At 33.7% G+C, this 20574-nt stretch overlaps 1 protein-coding gene across 1 annotated transcript in view; it reads left to right on the top strand.

Moving 5' to 3' along the window:
• Positions 1–20574, top strand: part of PIK3CA (phosphatidylinositol-4,5-bisphosphate 3-kinase catalytic subunit alpha) — a 106501-nt gene that overhangs the window by 80735 nt on the left and 5192 nt on the right. The window contains exons 6-17 of the mRNA XM_060011101.2: positions 457–542; positions 5378–5483; positions 5966–6118; positions 6215–6349; positions 11582–11706; positions 12508–12589; positions 13425–13589; positions 13807–13910; positions 15360–15531; positions 17716–17822; positions 18337–18458; positions 19297–19375. Of these exons, the coding sequence (XP_059867084.1) occupies positions 457–542; positions 5378–5483; positions 5966–6118; positions 6215–6349; positions 11582–11706; positions 12508–12589; positions 13425–13589; positions 13807–13910; positions 15360–15531; positions 17716–17822; positions 18337–18458; positions 19297–19375 (1436 nt within the window). The remainder of the gene's footprint in view (positions 1–456; positions 543–5377; positions 5484–5965; positions 6119–6214; positions 6350–11581; positions 11707–12507; positions 12590–13424; positions 13590–13806; positions 13911–15359; positions 15532–17715; positions 17823–18336; positions 18459–19296; positions 19376–20574) is intronic.

Below are 20574 nucleotides of genomic sequence, written 5' to 3'. Positions count from 1 at the left end.
CAGTCTTTATTTATCCCACTTAGTGTAAATATCCAAATGTTTTATTGCAGAAATATTAATTTCCTTATGGAGTGCTGCTTTGACTGCTAAGAGTACTAAGTAATATTTAGTATATGTACCAATTTATCTTTCTAAAATATGAAAAACTCTGAATTACATACCTGGCCTAAAGGGATTGTGGGCCTATCTTGATTTTTAATAGTGTAAGTCCACCTGAAGGCAGCAGTACATTTTGGTGAAGAATCTGCATCAGTATTAATTTACTATACATGTGAAGAAAAAGAGAAAAGAAAAGCTACATCTGAACAGAAACTTTAGTTGATTCTCTCATTCATATCAGTTACATTGTTTTGATAATGTTTAATATTGGTCTGGTCTAGTATGTATGTGTGCGTGTGTATATATACATATATATATATATGTATGTGTATACACATAACTTTTTATTTTCCTTAGATCTATGTTCGAACAGGTATCTACCATGGAGGAGAACCCTTATGTGATAATGTGAACACTCAAAGAGTACCTTGTTCCAATCCCAGGTAAGGAAGTATATATGAGTTTATATTTCCAAAAGTCATATTAGTGTTTAGCAGTATAATAAATAAAAGTAGTATAGTTTACATCATTAGTTTTATACAAGTCATATATAATTACCAGACATTTACATATAGAACATGAGGACATTCCGTCTAATGAGTATCAATCACAGGATCACTTTATTGATTCTCCCTAAAACGTTATCGGAAGGGTTTTTCTGATCCTCTCTTCTCATTGTGTCAAGGAGAGAACAGAATGTGATTATAGTTTTGTGCTGATTATTCCTTACATTAGATCCATAAACCTAGCATTTTATTCCTTTTTTATCTCCATTTGCATTTCCATTAAGAAGTGAGAGTTGGCAAACAACTTTAGAGCTGGACTACTCTGAGGCAGTTTTCTTTACAGTACTCCCAAGAATACATATTTATGACATTCAAATAAAGAATCTTGGGGCACAAACCAGTTTCTTAGTGGGAGGGGATGTTATTGGGAACATTTTTAAATGATTACTGCCTAGATAAAATGAAGAAATAAAAGGTAGTATAATTCAACAGCTTGACATCCTGCCATTTCTTTGCTTCTCTGTATAGAATCATTTGGGGATAAAAGTTTATTCTTGAAATTAATAGTAATATTTTAAGAGAACTCAAATTGGAATTAAATGTTAAAGATGGATTTTTTAGACTAGCAATAGAGCTAACTAGTGGATCTTCCAGAAGTAAATTTCATAATCAATTCAGACTGAGTTCTAGGAGAGTCAAGAAAAAGTTATGGTGTTGTAATTAAATTGATAGAGGTGAGAGAGCCTACATAAAGTTCAAAGAGATGGTAGCCTTCTCTACCAGGAGGAAGGGAAATAGTTCCCTGCCCTGCCTGAACCATCATAGGTCAGAAAGTATCAATACATCATTCGGGTTAGAAGTTATGCTGTGGCAACAGACCATACCAGAATCTTCTGAATTTTTTGTTAGAACAACAAATGTTTATTTCCCACTCACACAGCATATCTGTCACAGGTTAGGTGGGTGGTTGTGCAAGGAGCAGAAAAACAATATTTGAGGAAATTATAGCCAAAATTTTCCAAATTTGGTGAAAACTATAAAACCAACAATCTAAGGAATTCAACAAGCCCCAAGCAAAGACCACAAAATACAGTTGGGTAGAGTTATCCTAGTTCTTTCAAGTACCAAGAATAAACAGGCTTTAGAAAAGTAAAAGGTAAATTTATTTAATAATATAAGATTAAACTGTTAAAATTTTAATATCTTAAAATAGCTATTCATAAAGGACTTATATTTTATTGTCTTTCCTTTAAGAATATCTGTAAGGTAAAATCCCTGTGGTAGTAGTATAAAGATTTAAGTAAATTTTACCAGTCAGAATGGCCATCATCAAAAAATCTAGAAACAATAAATGCTGGAGAGGGTGTGGAGAAAAGGGAACACTCTTGCACTGCTGGTGGGAATGTGAGTTGGTACAGCCGCTATATAGAACAGTATGGAGGTTCCTTAAAAAACTACAAATAGAACTACCATATGACCCAGCAATCCCACTACTGGGCATATACCCTGAGAAAACCAAAATTCAAAAAGAGTCATGTACCAAAATGTTCATTGCAGCTCTATTTACAATAGCCCGGAGATGGAAACAACCTAAGTGCCCATCATCGGATGAATGGATAAAGAAGATGTGGCACATATATACAATGGAATATTACTCAGCCATAAAAAGAAACGAAATTGAGCTATTTGTAATGAGGTGGATAGACCTAGAGTCTGTCATACAGAGTGAAGTAAGTCAGAAAGAGAGAGACAAATACCGTATGCTAACACATATATATGGAATTTAAGAAAAAAAAATGTCATGAAGAACCTAGGGGTGAAACAGGAATAAAGACAGACTTACTAGAGAATGGACTTGAGGATATGGGGATGGGGAAGGGTAAACTGTGACAAAGCGAGAGAGAGGCATGGACATATATACACTACCAAACGTAAGGTAGATAGCTAGTGGGAAGCAGCCGCATAGCACAGGGAGATCAGCTCGGTGCTTTGTGACTGCCTGGAGGGGTGGGATAGGGAGGGTGGGATAGGGAGGGTGGGAGGGAGGGAGACGCAAGCAGGAAGAGATATGGGAACATATGTATATATATAACTGATTCATTTTGTTGTGAAGCTGAAACTAACATACCATTGTAAAGCAATTATACTCCAATAAAGATGTTAAAATGAAAAAAAAATCAAAAAATCAAAAAAAAAATTTTAAAACTTTTCTGCATTTACAGAAAAGATCAGAGGTAAAAGTGTATTAAGTTATTAGAATCTTTAAAATTCTTACTGCGATTAAGTGATTGCTCTAAATCTGTTCTTTCTATATACTAAATAAATTTCTTATAAATGTCACCAGTTATCTCCCAATGTCAAAATCAATTTGAAATATATATATAAAACCATTGCCAAAATAAAGAACCTAATTGGGTATGGGTGGGGTGTGTGTGTGAAAGGAGCATGCTTTATTCGGTTAACATAATACTGAACTACATTAATAAGACACAGTTCTCTTAGAAAGTGTGTAGAAAATTTCCCACTAATTATGAACAATTCTAAAAATTTCAGAGTAGTAAAAAGTACTAGGTACATTTGAGATACATCTTCTAATTTTTCTTGAATTACTGTGGACTTATCAAATCTCACAGTATTTCTTTTCCCTGCATTTGTTGTCTCCTTTCCCTTTCGATTTCCTTCTAGCTAAGTTCCCGCATTTTAAATGTCTTCTCTGTATAAAAGGACAACATATTTCTTTTTATCTTTGACCACACTCAAGCAAAGATACTAGAATAAATAGAACTTATTTTACTGATGGTTTTATAACTTAGTCTGACTAATTAAAAGTAGAATTCTTATACTGTTTTGTTAATTAAGTCTTGTTTTATTTATAATCAGAAAACAGAACAGAATTATAAAGAAGCCATTTGAAAAGTTTTCAAAGTTAATATCTAGCACTTGAGCTTTTAACATGGACCAGTTACTGTTCTAAGTGCTTTACTTATGTTATCTCATTTAATCTTCAAAACAACTCTCTGAGAGTAGGTAATATTATTAGTCCCATTTCACACATGAAAATACAGACAAAGCGAGGGTTACACAAAGTGAGGGTTACACATATAGTAAAATAGTAGAAACAAGACTTTACTCCAGGTAGTCTGACTTCTGAGTCCAAGCTTTTAGCCATTACTATAATGATTTTAATTAAAAAAAAAAACAAACTACTACTTATTATACTTCGCTCTTTACCAGTATGTTTACCAAATATAGACATAATTTCGCATGTAACATCCAATAAATTGAAGGGAATTTATCATAAAAATTTGAATAATTTTTATCATCACTTGTTGTAGTAGCTTCTTATGCTTTCCTTATTATGAATGTCAAGTTTTATTACCTCTTGTGAAGTAGTTAGTTACTCTAAAATTTACATACTTTCTCCTTACGTATCCTTTATTTTATTTACATGCTGACTTATTTAAATTAATGGGCTCTTCTGGATGAAACTACATCATATATAAAAGTAATTAAATATAATTTTAATCATAATAGGAAATCTAATTTTATCTTACTTAGTTTCCCTTTTCTCTTTGCCTCTTCTATAAATAAGCTAATTTGTTTTTTATTTTTACTGAAATATAGCACAAATGCATAAATCATAATTGCACAGTTCAGTGAATTATCACAAGGTGAGAATACCTATATAGCCACTGTGCTGGTCAAGAATTAGAACATTTACCAGCATTCCAAAAACCCCTCCTCACACTACTTCCCAATCCATTAATCTTCCCTTCTCCCCAAAGATAACTACTATCTTGATTTCTAACACTATTGGTTAGTTTTGGTTGTTCCTGAATTTTATATAAATGGACTGAAGGAGTAGATATTCTTTTGTGTCTAGCTTCTTTCACTCAATATTATGTTTGTAAGATTTCATCCATATTGTAAATAACTGGTGTTCATTTCTGTTGAAATATAGTGTGCCATTATATATGGCATATATATTATATGAATATACTACCATTTATTCTACTGTTGGTCATTTGAATTTTTTTGAAGTTTGGGGATACTGTAAAGAATTCTATTAACATTCTGTGCAAAAATGCATACATTTCTGTGGTTTTATACCTAGAGGTGGAACTGAGTCATGGTTCAGTTTTAATAGATTATGCTTTCCAAATTGGTTGTACAAATTACACCTCCCCTAGCATGTATGAGATTTCCTGTTACTGCACCTCCTTACCACCCCTTAGTATCATCAGTCTTTATAGTTTTAGCCATTCTTTTTTATAGTGATATCTTTTATTTTGCATTTTTTGAATGACATATTGACTACTTTCTTTTTTTAAAACATTTATTTATTTACTTACTTATTTTTGGCTGCAGGTCTTAGTTGTAGCGCACAGGCTTCTCTCTAGTTGTGTCGTGAGGGTTTTCTCTTCTCTAGTTGTGGCGCACAGGCTTCAGGGCACGTGAGCTCAGTAGTTGTGGCTGCGGGCTTAGTTGCCCTGCGGCATGTGGGATCTTAGTTCCCTGACCAGGGTTCAAACCCACGTCCCCTGCATTGTAAGGCAGATTCTTTACCACTGGACCACCAGGGAAGTCCTGATATTGGCTACTTTTTCATGTGTATTAGCCATTTAAATATGACCTTGTGAAGTCTTTGTTCCAGTCAATCTCTGGCTTGGTTTTCATTTGATTTATCTTTTTCTTGATGATTTGTAGGGGTCATTTATATACTCTAGATAAAGTCTTTTTTGGTAAATTATTTTTTTCTTAATTTTTCATAGGTGGAATGAATGGCTGAATTACGATATATACATTCCTGATCTTCCTCGTGCTGCTCGACTTTGCCTTTCTATTTGTTCTGTTAAAGGCCGAAAGGGTGCTAAAGAGGTAAAGTATTTCAGAAGGAACAATCATTCACCTCTAAAAACTCCTAATTATACTGCTGATTGAACTTTTTCAAGAAATGGATATTATTTTTTCTTTGTTTAAAAAATTAATAAGCATTTTAAAATAATATATTTATTTAAAGAAGAATAGCTTGATAGAGCTTCCAGAATTTATTTTATGATGAATATGTCCTGAGTTCATACTGATAAAATTTTTAAACTTGCAGAGTGACTACATACAAATATCTGTCTTGCTTGCTTTGGTTCATATTTCCTATTTATAATTAAAAAATACATGTAATTTCAAATGGGAAAAAGGAAAGAAACTATTTATACTTTGAAAAAATTAATGTGACTTGTTATAGATACCAGGAAAAAGACAGTTGTTGATTTCTCCTTTCTGGGAAAGAAGAGTATCAATATTTTGAAATGCATTTTATAATTTAATCTACAGAGTAGTGAACATTTTTCTGTTTTGTTAAGGAACATTGTCCATTGGCCTGGGGAAATATAAACTTGTTTGATTACACAGATACTCTAGTATCTGGAAAAATGGCTTTGAATCTTTGGCCAGTACCTCATGGACTAGAAGATTTGCTGAACCCTATTGGTGTTACTGGATCAAATCCAAATAAAGTAAGCTTTTTATTATCACAAATAAGATTTTTTTTCTTTTTTGTGTGTGTGACAGTCAAATGTAATATGTATAATAACTTTTATTCCATCTCTTAGGAAACTCCATGTTTAGAGTTGGAGTTTGACTGGTTCAGCAGTGTGGTAAAGTTTCCAGATATGTCAGTGATTGAAGAGCATGCCAATTGGTCTGTATCCCGAGAAGCAGGATTTAGTTATTCCCATGCAGGACTGGTAAGGCAAATCACTGAGTCTTCCTTAAGTATCAGTCATAATCAGTGCTTTTGGCTACATACTGTTACTCTTTGTATAGAGAAGGTTTCATGTGTTTTAGTCACACTCGAATAGATACTTCAGGCTCTAGAACAGTATTGCAATAAAATAAAATACTGTATGCTAATATTTTTACTGCAGCTCTGCCATTTCTTAGTTTAGCCTGCCTCATTTGACAAATATTTATTGAATACTGACTATATGTATATATTTATTATACGATAGGTAGCAGGTAATAAAGTTGTGACCTAAAGAGACCTCCACTGATTATACAGTCTAATGGTGAAAATAGGCCTGAAACTGGTAAAAGCAGAAATATAAGATCATAAATCATGGTGAGTGCCATGAAGGAAACAATAGTGTGTCAAGAATGACTAACATAGGGCTTTGGGGAGAAAGGCTAATGTATTTTGGGTTCAGGAAAGACCTCTCTGGGATAATAACCTTGAACTTGAAATCAAGGTATAAGTATGTTGTTAGTTGAGCAAGGGAGCAGAGGAAATAGCATACCAGTATAGTCCAGACATGCTAGAAAAGAATATATATAAAATGGAGTTTAAATATTGATCTATTTGTCTGATCTTGGCTGTAACTTTTGAACCGCAGTATAACTGCGTTCAAAGATCATAAACTCTCCTCGGTGCTTTGTGTCCACCTAGAGGGCTGGGATAGGGAGGGTGGGAGGGAGACACAAGAGGGAGGAGATATGGGGGTATATGTTTATGTATAGCTGATTCACTTTGTTATACAGCAGAAACTAACAGACCATTGTAAAGCAATGCTACTCCAATAGAGATGTTAAAAAAATAAATAAGATCATAAACTCTCCCTTATTTCTCAAGGGCAAAAGTGTCAGTACTGAGAGAAGAGGTATTTTTGTTCTTTGCTGTCTCTTTCCCCAGTTTTCTAATTTATCACCATTTTCTTTGACCTAATTAAAGGTTATAGATAGACCATTCAATGAATGTGGGTCTTGAGATAGGCCCACCCCCAGTAACAGTAATAGTAGCACCCTGGGGTAGCCTGGAATCCTATGCTTAGGAACTTTATTAGTTTAACTTTATTAGTTGTATTCTCAGTAAGGAGTTTACCAATCCCTTTTGTAAACAGAATAATAATAATAGTAATAATAATCTTCCTGCTTGTGTACTTTCAGAACTATGTAGAAGATATTTTGTTAAGTAGAAATTAATTTAAAGTCATTACTGAATTCTGTCATTTACGGAAGGAACAATTAGCTTTTTTGACGTTAAAAAGGGATTCTCTTTCTTGAAAAACCCTACTCTGTAAGTTTAATTCTTTGAATATACCTAACATTTATTAAGTGCTTACCATATACCAAATGCCATACCAATTACTTTTCACGTATTACCTCATTTAATCTTAAAAGCAGTCTCTATGAGGGTAGGTGCTATTATAATTCGTATTTTACCAGTAAGGAAAAGGCTTAAGGAGTTTAAATAAGTTATCTAGTGTCACTGTTTAATTAGTATTAAGTCTTTTACTCTTAACCATTCTAACTAGACAGGAATTCCTTACTTTTGAAATTGGGGGTAAAATACTGATGAGCATTTCCATAAAATGTCCATAACCCTATCCAATTAGTTATACCTTTAAACTAACTGAATTACAAGAGTCAAGTCACATACTTGGAAACTCATTTATTTCCTATTTTATTCATACATTCAGCCATTGAACTCAGTTTGCCATCAGGGCTTGTTGGAGCCAATTTTAGCTTTTGAGTTTCCTTTTTGAGCAGTTCTAACTCTGTAAGGATTGATACTTTATGACTTTTTCTTCCTTAGAAGAATTTTTTTTATTTCAAAAAGAAAAATGAAAAACTTTTTTTTTTTTTTTAATAACAAGTGTTGGTGAGGATGTGGAGAAATTGGAACCCTTATCCATTGTTTTTGTTTTTTTTAATTTTATTTATATTTAGGCTGCATTGGGTCTTTGTTGCTGCGTGCTGGCTTTCTCTAGTTGCGGTGAGCGGGGGCTACTCTTCATTGCGGTGCGTGGGCTTCTCATTGCAGTGGCTTCTCTTGTGGAGCACGGGCTCTAGGCACGTGGGTTTCAGTAGATGTGGCATGCGGGCTCAGTAGTTGTGGCACACAGGCTTAGTTGCTCCACGGCATGTGGGATCCTCCCGGACCAGGGCTCGAACCCGTGTCCCCTGCATTGGCAGGCAGATTCATAACCACTGCACCACCAGGGAAGTCCCTGTTTATTTTTATAATAGAATAAAACTGACTCTATCTTTCAGTTACCTTTGGATCTATTGAAAACTTTTATAACTCCTAGAAATAATAATAGGATCTTAGTTTTCCAATATCTTAAAACATTTTACTATTTCATCATTATTCATTAATTCCAACTATGCTAAAAAAAGACTAAAATAATATAAAAATATAAAAGGATAAAATAGTCTAGAAGGATGATACAGTAGTGAGATAAATCATCACTAGTACATCATCCTTCAGTCTTCTTATTGCATAGCCCAGCGTTTTGCATCATCTTTCCAGATGTATAAAGAAGTCTACAAACACCATCTTTGTAGTGTTTTGTTGCTGTTATTTTTTAGGCTTTAATTGAATACTGTTAATAATTCAGAATTTTTCCCTTTCCACTGATAATGCCAAAGAGAAGAAAATTGACAGAGGAAAATATTTCATAATTATTAGCAAATCAGAGTATGAATACAAAGAGACAGATAATAGCACTTTAAAGCAAAGTTTCTCAGCCTTGACATTGCTGACATTTGGGGCCAAAAACTCCTTTGTTGTAGGGCCTGTTGTGTGCATTACAGGATGTTTAGCAGCATCCCTGGCCTCCACCCTCTAGATGCCAGCACCACCACCGCCACAAGCTGTGATGATCAAAAATGTGTCCAAACAGTATCAAAGGTTCCTCTTAGAGGAGACAGAATCACCCCAGTTGAGAACCACACTATTCCAGGCTTGAATGATGATGTTAAAATTGATCATGTAAGTGAAATATCAGATGACAATATCCTAGATGAATTTTTCTCAAACTCAGGAAACGATGAGTGAACAGTATATCTCCAAGGACAAAAAATGACTAACATCAGTTAGTCATTCTGCAGGAATGACTTTATCACACAGTATTTCTTAGCAAGAACCCAGCCCACACCTCATCTTTTGCAGTATTCTTTCCATCTTTTATGATGTTGTGCATCAGAATTTACTTAGTAAGTAGATAAATGCTGCAGGCAGTTATGTATAAAAATGACTGGAAGGAAAAAGGTGATGTAGAAATTTTTTAAATCCTTGGATTGATTATTCTGATATCTGTAAGTACAAAAAATAGAAATGTGTTGCAGTTATGAAGCAAAGAAGATGGTTGTCCTTTCTTCAATAAAATTATGAGTCATCAAAGTTTTCAAAAGTATTTTGACAATGCAAATGTGAGAAGAAATACCAGAAGTAATGATAAACTAGAAGTTATTAGATATGTATTTGAAATCTGGAATCAGTATTCACAAGATGGATATATTCAGGCTCACACATGACAGTTGATGAGCAAGTTTGTTGCATTCAACGTATGTTGCCCATTTTGGATTATAAGTTTGGTTTTACTGTGTTTATATTCTTATTAGGATGTCTAATAAAATTGTTTTTCACCATCACTTTATTCTTCTTTAAATTATTTTGTATTAAAAATATAAACAAAAATCAGTAAGTAAAAGAACTAAGAGTCCATTGGAACCCAGATGATAAGTTTTAATGACTACTTTTTCTGATGAGTTGAGGGTTAAGTATTCTCTTACCTGGACTATTGCAGTAGCCTCCTAACTGGTCTCCTGCTTTCCCCAAAGCAACCAGAATAATATTTATAAAAGGTAAATCAAGTAATAGTATTCATCCTTGAAATAGCTTTACTAAAAGTAAAATCCAGACCTTTTACCCTGACCTGCAAATTTTACATTCTCTGAACATGGCCTCCTGTCACTCCTCTCCCACATCTACCGGACTTCAGACGCCCTGGTCTTCTTCCTGTTCCTCCTTCACACCAAACTCATTCTTTCCTTGGGGCACTTTCATTGTTTCCTTCATCTGTAGTAGTCTTTCCCTGGTCTTAGTGTGGATGGTTCTTTCTTGTCATTTGGATCACAAATTAATATTACCTTCTCAAAGGCCATTCCTGAACACCCAGTCTAAAGTAGCCACTCAGTCCTTCTCTGTCACAACACCCAGAGTATCTTATCTATATCTACTCCAGTATTTTTATTTGTTCATTTAATTTCCCACTGTAATAGAGGCTCTGTTAATACAGGGTGTTTTACTACTTTCTGAGCCCAACAGTAAGAACAGAACAAGGTTCACAGTACATGTATTAATAAAGATTTGTTGAGTGAATATGTGCCAGTAATATTTCTTTATGCTGTTGGATAAATTAACAATATTTAAATGTATAAAAACCAAGTAGCATGGATGTCTGCTTTCATTTTTAGCCAATCGGAATATGTGTAACTCATCCTAAGGGGTGTGTGTTTTGCATGATACATTAATATGCATTCATAATTATTCACTATGCGGTTAATAAATTTGTATTTAAAGGGAATAAATACATCACCTGGAATATTGGAATTACACCAAAAGTTATGGTATTTTCTTTTTCGTTTCCAAACATTCAATGTGCAGTGTTTTAATGTGGATGTTTTTTTTTTCTCCTTTTTTCCCTTATTTTTACTTTTAAAATTAGAAAGCCTTGCAAGTGATTATAAGGATATTTTCAGGGAAGGATTATGAAAGAATTTATATTTTTATTTTATTATTTTACTTTTTAATTTTCTCTCTTATTCCAGAAACATTAGCAGATTAGTTAATAGGATACTAGGAAGGGTCCTCATCAGGAAGAGAAGTAAATTGTTCACTACCACCCCCTAGTATCCAAATCTAGCCTTATCCCTGATTGATTTTGGCACTTAACTGTTCGTTGGTTGGTGGTAATGTTAACCAAGTAAATTATTGGATTTGTTCCACAAATAACTGTCTTAAGTTTGTTCTCCCCATCCCTGAAAATAAAGTCTTGCGATGAGAATAAACTGTTTTTTAACAGTTAATAAGCAATGTAAAGTTTATTGAAAATTAATTTTCTTTTTTTGCAGATCACTCATGAATCGAGGGGGGGTATGGCAAAGAAAATTATATAAGATATTACTTTATTTTACAGAGTAACAGACTAGCTAGAGACAATGAATTAAGAGAAAATGATAAAGAACAGCTCCGAGCAATTTGTACACGAGATCCTCTATCTGAAATCACTGAGCAAGAGAAAGATTTTCTGTGGAGCCACAGGTAAGTGTTAAGATAGAGTCTCTGTTCCTTCTATTTCAGAAGAAAGAACTGACTTTGGCTGATCTTGCCATGCTTCTGCCATTACCTATTAGAGTAAATAAAGCATAATTTACATGATTTTTAATTACAAACATTATCCTTTTTTGAACTGTGGGTATCGATCAGTATTTCTAGAAAATCATGCTGCATTGGTAATAACCTTGCAGATTGAAGGCTTTTTTAAAATTCTGAATCCTTAGTTTTAGATCAATTTAGTTGTGATTTAATTGGTCTAGATATTTTCATTTTTAGGAGTTCCTTCCATTTTTCTTACACTTCCTTAAAGTAATACTTATTTTCACTTCTGAAGAAATTATCCTGCAACTTGGTAAGTGTACCCTGGTTTATTTAAATAAGGCAGTTGCAGTGCATTTCTGCAGAAAGTTCATTTAAACATAAATTTTGTCCAGTGACCACAGTAGAAGTGGTAACTCTTCTCATGGTTCATGCCGAATAAGTAGATGAATAATAGGGGCTATATAGTGTTATAACATAAATTCATAATTTTCCCTAAATACCTGTCCTCCATTTGGGTTTTCCTTTAGTCTTCCATGCCATTATAACTGTATCTATGTACATATATGTGCAGCTATAGTGTTAAACACAGGTTTGTTTTGATTTTAAAGAAGGCTAGTAATGGTAAGAAGTTTTAAAAGTGTTTGGAACTTCTTAAAGATTGCATAGTCACAAATTTAGACATCTAGGCCTTTTGAATAACATGTAAGAATGTTTGTTTTGTTTTGTTTTGTCTTTTCCACACAGACACTATTGTGTAACTATCCCTGAAATTCTACCCAAATTGCTTCTGTCTGTTAAATGGAATTCTAGAGATGAAGTAGCTCAGGTAAATGCATGTTTGAGATTACTGAATAACTGTTGCACAAATCTGGTATGTCATTCAAATTGTTTTTTCTCAGAAAGTCTGCATATGTATAAGAAATGAAATAGACTATGTTTTAAATTAATTAATAATGATAATACAGATGGTCCTCGACTTACCATGGTTCACCTTAAGATATTATTACTTTACAATGGTGAGAAAGTGAGATGCATTCAGTAGAAACTATACTTCAAATTTCGAATTTTGATCTTTTCTCAGGCTAGCAATATGTGGTAAAATAGTCTCTCCTGATACTGGGCAGCAGTAGCGAGCCAGAGCTCCCAGTCAGCCGGATGATCATGAGGGTAAACAACCAGTATCCTTACAACTATTCTGTACCCATACAGCCATTCTCCTTTTCACTTTCAGTACAGTGTTCAACAAATTGCATGGGATATTCAACACTTTATTATAAAATAGGCTTTGTGTTAAATGATTTTGCCCAGCTGTGGGCTAAAGTAAGTGTTCTGAGCATGTTTAAAGTAGTCTAGGCTAAGCTATGATGTTCAGTAGATTATGTGTATTAAGTGCATTTTTGACTTGAAATATTTTCAACTTATGATAGGCTTATCAAGACATAAGCCCATTGTAAGTCGAGGAAGATCTGTATAGTAGAGAAAAATACTGTTTACATAACTTCCACTGATAAAATTAATTAGAACTAAACATTTTAAGCACTGAATTCATAAGGGGGGCTTTTATCTAATTTTAAAATAAGAAATTAAGACAATGTCTTAAGAGGGTTCATTCACAACTATCTTGGTTTTTAAATATGATCTATTATCTCACTCATACACAGATGTACTGCTTGGTAAAAGATTGGCCTCCAATCAAACCTGAACAGGCTATGGAGCTTCTGGACTGCAATTACCCAGATCCTATGGTTCGAGGTTTTGCTGTTCGATGCTTAGAAAAATATTTAACAGATGACAAACTTTCTCAGTACCTAATTCAGCTAGTACAGGTAAAATAGAAAAATAATGTTTTATTCTAAATCCATGCACCTTCCAACACCTACTGTATTAGCTGGGTTTATGCATTTTTAAAAGTCAGTTTTATTACCAGTAGTATCTGTTTTCTTCCTAAAAAATTTTTCTTTAAATCCAACCATGCAGAAACTGACCTTGATTGATGTAGAGTTGTTTTTATTTTTGTTTGTTTGTTTGTTTTTAATCACATAGGTCCTAAAATATGAACAGTATTTGGATAACCTACTTGTGAGGTTTTTACTCAAAAAAGCATTGACTAATCAAAGGATTGGGCACTTTTTCTTTTGGCATTTAAAGTAAGTCAAATTATTTTCCCATTTAATTCTTTATATATATATATATTACTTGTATTCTCAGTTGATGTATAAATATGTATTACTTATATACTGTTGTTTTTGTTTGTCTAGAAGAGTTTTCCATACTGAAAGTATATTGTACCAGTGATGAACTTCCCTCAGCCTTTTCTCTTTAACATTAAGTAAGCAGTAAAATTAAAACTAAATTTTATACAAGAATGAGAGCTGAAATATTTTTAAAGATTTTGATTCTACTTTAAGCAAAGTAAAATTTGCTAGGTCCAGATTAATGTTGCAATTGATTTCACCATATGTGTGGATTAAGATATCCCCCCACCCCCAAAAAATCTTGCCTTGGAATTCAGAACAATAATGACAAATATCCCAAGTTTCTTACTAGAAAATAAGCTAATTAAGAATAAAAAATATTTTGCAGAGTATGCTATATCTAATACACAAAGTGAGAGGTCATAAACCATGCACTTTTTTATAAATTTAGAAACAGATTTGTAATTAACATGATTTTTTTAATGTTAAAATAAATTTAAAATGGAATCTAGAAACTAGGTTTAAAATAACTTAAATTCAGGGACTTCCCTGGTGGCACAGTGATTAAGAATCCACCTGCCAATGCAGGGGACACCAGTTCGATCCCTGCTCCGGGAAGATCCCACATGCCATGCAGCAACTAAGCCCGTGTGCCACAACTACTGAGCCTGCGCTCTAGAGCCCGAGAGCCCTCGTGCCACAACTGCTGAGTCCTCGTGCCACAACTACTGAGCTCTCGTGCCACAACTACTGAAACCCATGCGTCTAGAGCCCGTGCTCTGCAACAAGAGAAGCCACCTCAACGAGAAGCATGCCTACTGCAATGAAGAGTAGCCCCCGCTCTCCACAACTAGAGAAAGCCTGTGCACAGCAACAAAGACCCAATGCAGCCAAAAATAAATAAATAAAATAAATTTAAGAATAACTTAAATTCAGACACAGTACAGAAAAGGGACATGTATGCCAGAAGAGTCAAATAGTGTTCACTGAGCTCTTCACTCCCTCTCTATTCATTGTATTATTTTTGTGCCTAATTTCCTTTTTTCATGTTTATGTATTTTGTGCTAAGATTAGTAAATGAAAAGTAGTTGAAATAAACCTAAAATCTAGTTTTTTTAAAATTTATATTTCCAGGAACTACCTGAAACTCTTAATTGTTTTGCTTCTAAATGATAGGTTTTAAATGATTTAAAACCTGTCATTCGTTAGTATGATTGTATTAGTTAGTATTAGTTACATGATTATAACATTTTTTGAATTTAGAAAATGGGTTTCTTAAAAAAGGTTATGTGTATACTCATTAAAATCCCTCTCTCTCTCTCTCTCTCTCTCTCTCTCTCTCTCTCTCTCTCTCTCTCTCTCTCTCTCTCTCTCCCCCTCTCCCTCCCACTGACCTTTTAGATCTGAGATGCACAATAAAACAGTTAGTCAGAGGTTTGGCCTGCTTTTGGAGTCCTATTGCCGTGCATGTGGGATGTATTTGAAGCACCTGAATAGGCAGGTTGAGGCTATGGAAAAGCTCATTAACTTAACTGACATTCTCAAACAAGAGAAGAAGGATGAAACACAAAAGGTATGTGACTCTTCAGTTTGTTTTTCAGACTCCTTCATTGCAGTGGGGCAGGGTTATTTGAGAGCCCAGTATATATGAGCCCAGTATATGAGAGCCCAGTATATATGCCCAGTATATATGCAGGGCCTTAGAATTAGGCAGATTAAGATTTGGATCCAAGCAATGTAATGTTAGACACATTATTTAGTCTCTTGAGATTCATTTTCCTCATCTGTAAAATGGGAATAATACTTTCCTCATAGGGTTGATGTGAGAATTAAATCATACAAGATATGCAAAGCACCTCTCATAGTCCCTAGAACATGGGAGGTGCCCAGTAAATGTTAGTTCCCTCCTCTTTCCCTTCATTTCTCTTTTATATAGCCCTAAGTCTTTTTTTTAATTTTTTTATTGAAGTATAGTTGATTTACAGTATTGTGCTAATCTCTGCTGTATAGCAAAGTGACTCAGTTATATACATATATATATTCTTTTTTTATATTCTTTTCCATTATGGTTTATCACAGGATATTGAATATAGTTCCCGTGCTATACATTAGGACCTTGTTGTTTAGCCCTAAGTCTTTTTTTTGGCTGTGTTGGGTCTTCGTTGCTGCGCACGGGCTTTCTCTAGTTGTGGCGAGCAGGGGCTACTCTTCGTTGTGGTGTGTGGGCTTCTCATTGCTGTGGCTTCTCTTGTTGCGAAGCATGGGTTCTAGGCACGCAGGCTCAGTAGTCGTGGCACATGGGCTTAGTTTTACCGTGGCATGTGGGATCTTTCTGGACCAGGGCTCGAACCTGTGACCCTTGCATTGGCAGGCAGATTCTTAACCACTGCGCTACCAGGGAAGTCCCAGCCCTAAGTCTTAAAAATGATTTTTCCTTACTCTGTGTCATTTCTTTTCTTTTAATAATGACCCTGAAAATGAGTGGAAAGAAATTAGTTTCTATATTTCTAAGTTTAAAATGGACTCTTAGTCACACAGTAAATATATCACACACTTGAGTCACCTGCAGTCTTGCTTAGTGTACCTGAGGAACATGAAATGTAAAGGTTTTCATGACCTTTTCCTACTCCTTATCCTTTATTCAGTCCAACACACCCTACAGTAAAAAGTGAGATCATTCCTCACCTCTAGTGAAATGAAAAAAGAAAATCCCAGTTTATTAGTGAGTCCCCAAAGGACAGACAATGTAAATTAGTAGTACTGAATACATTTTTTCAACATTTTCATTAATGTTGCTTGAAGAAAAAAACAACTTTAAAAGAAAGTTACTGTATTAATCTAAATGTCATACAGTATGTGACTGAGTTGATTTTATTGAAATTGTGGTATGTAAGTTCAAATACAGGTTATTAGAAAATAATTGTATTGTTTCTGCTGCTGGAATTGTGAGCAAGAAGAAATTAGACTTCTTTGAAATAATAAAATTTATTATATTGTAACTAAGGTAAGAAAAAAGAAATTAGATATTAGTTAAATTTGTAAATATAAGCATTTCTTCTAAAGTGAGGTTTTCATATCATAGATTGGCTGTGATACAGTGGATTAAAAAAGTGATTAAAAAAGGATGTTTCTTTCCACTTATGTACTAGAACCTTGAGTATAGAATGAGACTTTTCCCAACAATTTCTTTTAGACTCACTAGACCTTTTTTATTGAACAGAGAATGTGGTGTTTTCTGCAAAGCTTAAAAGTAAGGTTATTAAGCTAATGTGATATCTCCACAGCTTTTCCTCTAGAACAAAGGTCAGCAAACTTTTTCTTAAAAAGCTAGATAGTAAATATTTTAGACTTGGTAGGCCATGCAGTTTGTTGTAACTACTCAGCTCTGCTATTCTAGTGTGAAAGCACCAATATCTAAGTGAATGGGCATGACTATATTCTAAGGCAATTTGACTTACAAAAACTGGCAACTGACTTACAAGCCATAGTTGACCAAGCCCTGCTCTAGAGCCAGAACACTGCCTCGGTCAGCATGCAGAGCTTTTGTCACAGGAAAGTGCACAGTACTGTCACTCTCACCTCTCTGTCTGAGTTGTGCAGCTCTGTGTTATAGAAACCCTTCTAATTAGAATGCAGCCAATCCAGGATATGGATTCAAAGACTACACAATAATGAGGTTCCAGTGTATAAAAGAGATTAGCAATTAGTTTTACCTTTATCAAATCAACTTCTAACCATGATTATGCTCATTTATCAGGTACAGATGAAATTTTTAGTTGAGCAAATGCGGCGACCAGATTTCATGGATGCTCTACAGGGCTTTCTGTCGCCTCTAAACCCTGCTCATCAGCTGGGAAATCTCAGGTAAGGTACTTTATTGGAAGTTTTATTGATACATTTAAACAAGTACTTTCTCTGGAGAACGTCTTGAAAAAGTCAGAATGTCATTGTGTTCAATAATATATGCTTGTCTCTCCTTTTCCTACCCTGCAAAATAAGAGTAGTAAAATTTTCTTAAGTTCAGACCTGCATTTATTCAGAATGAGTTTTTACTACTTTAATAATAGAATTTAAAACTTTTTATGGCCAGAATTTCTGGTATCATTGGATAAGAAATGGAATGTAATAGCTGTAAAACAAATGAGATGTCCCTATATTTGTGGAAAATTCATATTCCATTTATAAGAAATTTTTAAGCTTAATATGTATTTTTTCTTTATACTACCTCAGAAATTAATTCATAAATAAAACTGAGGAGAAAGTTTAAAATTGTTATAACACTTCAAAAAGCTGTATAGTATATATATTTTAAAATAAATTGAGGCTACAAAGAATAACAAAGCTAAGGTGCCTAGTAAATTTTTCAACTATTTTAAAGGCTTGAAGAGTGTCGAATTATGTCCTCTGCAAAAAGGCCACTGTGGTTGAATTGGGAGAACCCAGACATCATGTCAGAATTACTCTTTCAGAACAATGAGATCATCTTTAAAAATGGGGATGGTAAGGAAGAATATTAATGGACTTATGATGCATGAATTTAGTTATATTTTTATACACAGGATATTTATGAACCCTGAAGATTACTGAAAGCCATTTAAGGAATATGCATGTGGTAAAATAGATAATATTAAGCAAATGTCTTAACCTTTAGAATATGTATTTATAATTATTGAAAAGGAAAGAAGTACTAGGTTTAGAATCAGAAGGCCTGAAAATCATTTTGTTCAGCTGTGTATCCATTCACTCCATAAATATTTGACATGCTAGGCCCTGAAGTTGTAAGAATACACAAAACAGAATCCCTGCCCTCTTATAGAGTTTACAGTCTAGCAGGGAAAAGAGACATTAAACAAATAACTACAAAAACAAAATTACAACCCTGGTACAAAGGAAAAGTGTAGTCTGCTGAGGAATCATAAAAGAAGGTCCTAATTTATTTGGAGAACAGGCTGTGGGGGAATACATTTTTATATACTAAACAAATGTATCATTGATGGGTTTTCATTAGGAAATGACCTTTCAGCGCTGAATTCTGTTAATCCAAATATTTTAATATAAACATGTTCAAGTTTAAGGATTCAGAAAAATAAGTAATTTAAATATTTTAATTTAATTTTTTTGTGAAATACATGCCACGTTATCCTACATTGTTATACAGATGTGTTTATGCAGATACTTTAGAAATGGGTTAAAGACTAAGATTATTGCTTCCTTACAGATTATTTTGAAGAGCAAACATAGTTCTGTATATTTTCTGTTTGAAAACATTGTGATGAAGTGATACTCAAATTTGTGCTTGTGGCATTAAGTGTTGGTATACATATTCTTTGAATTTCAGATTTACGGCAAGATATGCTAACACTTCAGATTATTCGCATTATGGAAAATATATGGCAAAATCAAGGTCTTGATCTTCGGTAGGTAACCAATAAGACAACATGTATGCTGAAAGTTATCCTGAAAAAGTAAACCATTAGTAAATTTTAATTGTAAAATATATTAATTATAAACAATATAGAGGCATATATCTATAAATAAATGTATGGAGTGATAATTAACACTAGTTGATTACACTGTGGTACTTTCTATTTGTCCTCTTCTTCCTTGGCTTAGAATAGCTAATGAGATTCAGCTAGGTAAGAAGAGCTATTTCCAATAAGCTGATAAAGACTCTGCAACTGGTCACTAACAATCTTTCCTTGGTATCTGCAGGAGATTGGTTCCAGGACCACCGCCAATGCCAGAGTCCACGGATGCTCAAGTCCCTTATATAAAATGGCGTAGTATTTGCATATAAGCTGTGCACATCCTCCTGTATACTTTGTCATCTCTAGGTTACTTATAATGCCTAGTGCAATGTAAAGGCTATGTAAATAGTTGCCAGGGCACAGCAAATTCAAGTTTTTCTTTTTGGAACTTTCTGGATTTTTTTCCCCAAATATTTTCCATCTGCAGTTGGTTGAATCCGAGTATCCAGAATCCTCAGTTATAGAGGGCCAACTGTATTTAGGAACAGGACATAGGAGACAAGAGACACAAAAGGCCCCATTTTTTATTCAGAAGTTAAAGAGTTTAAAAGAAGGTTTCTTTCATTATATAAGTTTTCTAATTCTAAAACTTTATAAATTCTCTAATCTTGAGTCAGTTTTTCAGCAAAATTTATGAAAGCAACTAATCTTAAAGTTTTTGCCATTTTGTTGGTTTCTGCCCAACCTTCCCAGTTATCAGCATCATCTCCAAGTTTTCTATCCTGCCACATCTTCTCCTAGTCATTTTTGTGTCTAATATTTTATCCTTCTTTTACTTGTCCCTTTGCAAATTCAGGCAAAGTCCACCCTCTTCAAAAGTACTTTTGTCTGTAACTCTGGTAATTACAATATTTAATTGTAAATTAGTAGCTATACAAAAAAGTATCTAAAGTTAAATGAGCTAGATCGTTGGAAAGTAAGTTGTATCTTTGGAAAGTAAGTTGTATCTCTAAGTTTTTTAACTTAAGTAAATTTAAATTTATATTTAATATAAATATTAAATATAAATTTAATATAAATTTAAATATAAATTTAAAATTTAAATTTTAACTTAAGTAAATTTAAAATTAAACTTAAGTAAATTTAAC

Source organism: Delphinus delphis, chromosome 4 (genome assembly GCF_949987515.2).
Source record: "Delphinus delphis chromosome 4, mDelDel1.2, whole genome shotgun sequence".
In the NCBI taxonomy this organism is placed as follows: domain Eukaryota; kingdom Metazoa; phylum Chordata; class Mammalia; order Artiodactyla; family Delphinidae; genus Delphinus; species Delphinus delphis.
Note: the sequence above shows the minus strand (reverse complement) of the source record. Positions and strands in the feature narration are given on the sequence as shown.